This window comes from Thecamonas trahens (assembly GCF_000142905.1).
Source record: "Thecamonas trahens ATCC 50062 unplaced genomic scaffold supercont1.15, whole genome shotgun sequence".
NCBI lineage: Eukaryota > Apusomonadida > Apusomonadidae > Thecamonas > Thecamonas trahens.
Window position 1 is genome coordinate 542,811 of NW_013657665.1, and position 2,599 is coordinate 545,409.

The window sequence follows — 2,599 nt, forward strand, 5'->3', positions numbered from 1 at the left end:
GCCATCGTTTCGCTTATTCGGTGAGGTGTAAAAAGGTCGCAGTTTCCAGCAGCCGCTTGCTCGTGGGGTGCTCATGGACCGTGCCCATCGACGGCTCATGGACCGCGCCCATCGAAAGCCCACTGACGAGACACACAAAACCAGACAGCAGCCGCCCCTTATCCTGCGGAACATTATCTTTGTCCACTCTGTTGTTGTCACGGCGCCCGAACACTGCTAGACTGGGCCAGACAGCAGCCCAGCCTGATCCCAGCCAGCCACGGCCGGGCGCCTGCTACTGGTCTATCGCCAACCAGTAGGCAGGCTGCATGCGCACCCAGCGCAAGCCAATGCCTGTCTGGTCCGCCACAGCGCTATCCTCTGGATTACGTCAGAATAGCAATGCTTCGGGAAGTCGATGTTGACAGGAACGGGATGACGTGACCGTGTGGAGTCTCAACGAACAAAAAGGCCGTCACACGCACCGACACGGACATACAGTGCAGTTCGTCTACACCGCTCCCCCCCGCATGGCCCCCACACGAACCGCGCCAATGTCCACAACCTCGTCCTACTCGTCAAGCCAGCACGGAACTACGACGCATTCGTCAAGCGAGAGCGGGTCCGCCGGTGGCAACCGGCCGTGGCTCAACGTTCTCGCCCGTCAACAGCCGCTGGCCACTGGCATCGATGCGGCGCGGCTGGACAACGTGTGGGCATGGAACGTCGGGCTCACCATTCTGCATGCGGTGCAGGGCGTGGCGATCATGGCGCTCGGTACCGGGTTCCGCATTCCCATCACCGCTGCCTTTCCGGACGGCCCGCCAGGCTCGGCCCTCCCAGCGCCGGGCAAACAGTTCAATGTCGACGTCGGTGTCATGGTCGGCGTCTTCCTCCTCCTCGCTGCGCTCGACCACGGGCTGACGGCTAGCGTCTTCCGCGGGCGGTACGAGAAGGACCTCGCGCTTGGCATCAACCGCTTCCGCTGGATCGAGTACGCCATCTCGGCCACCATCATGATCTCGCTCATCTCGCTCTACACCGGCATGACCCAGTTTGTGACTCAGCTCGGGGTCATCGGATGCAACGTCTCCATGATCATGTTTGGCCATTTGCAGGAGAAGATGAACCCGCCGAGCCGGACCGAGACGACGTACACTCCATTCATCTTTGGCTGCTTTGCCGGCATCATCCCTTGGATCGGGCTCTGGTTCCAGATCATCGGCTCGTCGACCGTACCCGGGTTTGTCTACGGCATCATCATCTCCGAGTTTATTCTCTTCTTCTCCTTTGGCGTCAACCAGCTGCTGCAGTACCTCGGCGTCGGCTGGTGGGCATCGTACGGATTCGGCGAAAAGGTCTACCTCGTCCTCTCGCTCGTTGCCAAGTCGGTCCTCGCCTGGCAGATTTACGGCGGCTCGCTCTCTGATGACGAGTAGTTGCCCGCATCCACTCTGTCGGCAGTATCGCGCTGTAGTAAACAACGTCAAACTTCGCATCACCTCACTCCTGACACGGATGGCGTCTTCTCCGTCGAAGCCATCGAATGTCTCCGCCGCGGCAGCGAGCCCGGACCTCGCCCGGGCCGAGGCCGCCATCGCCGCTGCCCGCGGCTTTAGCGTCCACGTCCTGCACGACACCGCAGATACCTTTGCGTACGTGGCAGTCGGACGGGGTCTGCTCCCGCTCGAGCTCGCCGATGCGGCTTGGGCTGAGGCGAGCGTGCCGGCGCACGAGGCTGCGCAAATTGTCGATGGCTCGCTGGCGACGAGCTCCGGTCCTATGGCGTGGAGCCAGGATGAGGTAACGGTGGGTGGGCGGGTGGTCCGCGAGCCGCGCCTGACCGCGTTCCTTGCCTCGGCGGCCGACGTTGTCTATACCTACTCGGGCAAGGCCAATCTCGGCCGCGCGTTTCCGCCGGCGGTCTCCGCTGTCCGCGCTTGGCTCGCCGACGCGCTCGAGCGCGGCGACGACGAGTACTGGAACGCGTGCCTCGCAAATTGCTACATCGATGGCTCGCAGGCTGTGGGCTGGCACTCGGATGCCGAGGACGATCTCGTCCCAGGTTCACCCATCGTCACCGTCTCGCTCGGCGCCACACGTGGGCTGCACTTTCGCTCTCGCGCCGCCTCTGACCTTTTTGTCGCCCAGAACGACGCCCGACATGCCCGCAAGCACCGCCCGCTCACTGCCGCCGAAGCCGAGGTCCTTGCCACTCCCACACCCACCGATCTTGTCCTGGATCTCGCCCACGGCGACGTGCTCATCATGGGCGGCATGACCCAGAGCCTCTTCCGCCATCGGCTCGTCCGCGACGCCGACTGCCATCTCCCGCGCATCGTCTTAACCTTCCGCGCCGTCGTCCCCTCTGCCCTCGCGCCTCCCCCCCTGTAGCCCATCAGCAGCTTCGTCATCCACGGCAGCAACCCATTACCAGCTGACGGAGCCCTACCCCCCTCGCGTCGTAAGCAGTGCCAAAAGGCAGCGCCAAAGGGCAGCGCCAAAAGGGCAGCGCCAAAAGGCAGCGCCCAAAGGGCAGCGCCAAAAGGGAAGCAGGGGCGCCAGGGACAGACCGCCACCATGCACCCACTCCCCCCCCCCCTATCCCCCTCCCCCCTAT

At 63.7% G+C, this 2,599-nt stretch overlaps 2 protein-coding genes across 2 annotated transcripts; both read left to right on the top strand.

Moving 5' to 3' along the window:
* Positions 1 to 395: 395 nt before the first annotated feature.
* AMSG_02642 (uncharacterized protein) lies at positions 396 to 1,489 on the top strand. The gene has a single exon (XM_013904089.1). The coding sequence runs from the start codon at positions 510 to 512 to the stop codon at positions 1,416 to 1,418; it is 909 nt and encodes a 302-aa protein (XP_013759543.1). The 5' UTR covers positions 396 to 509; the 3' UTR covers positions 1,419 to 1,489.
* An 8-nt stretch (positions 1,490 to 1,497) lies between these two features.
* Positions 1,498 to 2,384, top strand: AMSG_02643 (2OG-Fe(II) oxygenase; the record flags this gene model as incomplete). The annotated part of the gene is made up of 1 exon (XM_013904090.1): positions 1,498 to 2,384. One exon carries the CDS (start codon positions 1,498 to 1,500, stop codon positions 2,371 to 2,373), a length of 876 nt encoding a protein of 291 aa, XP_013759544.1. The 3' UTR covers positions 2,374 to 2,384.
* Positions 2,385 to 2,599: the final 215 nt, after the last annotated feature.

Bases quoted from the DNA above. Each gene is read 5' to 3' on its own strand.
- AMSG_02642 (XM_013904089.1), top strand. From the start codon at position 510: ATGGCCCCCACACGAACCGCGCCAATGTCCACAACCTCGTCCTACTCG.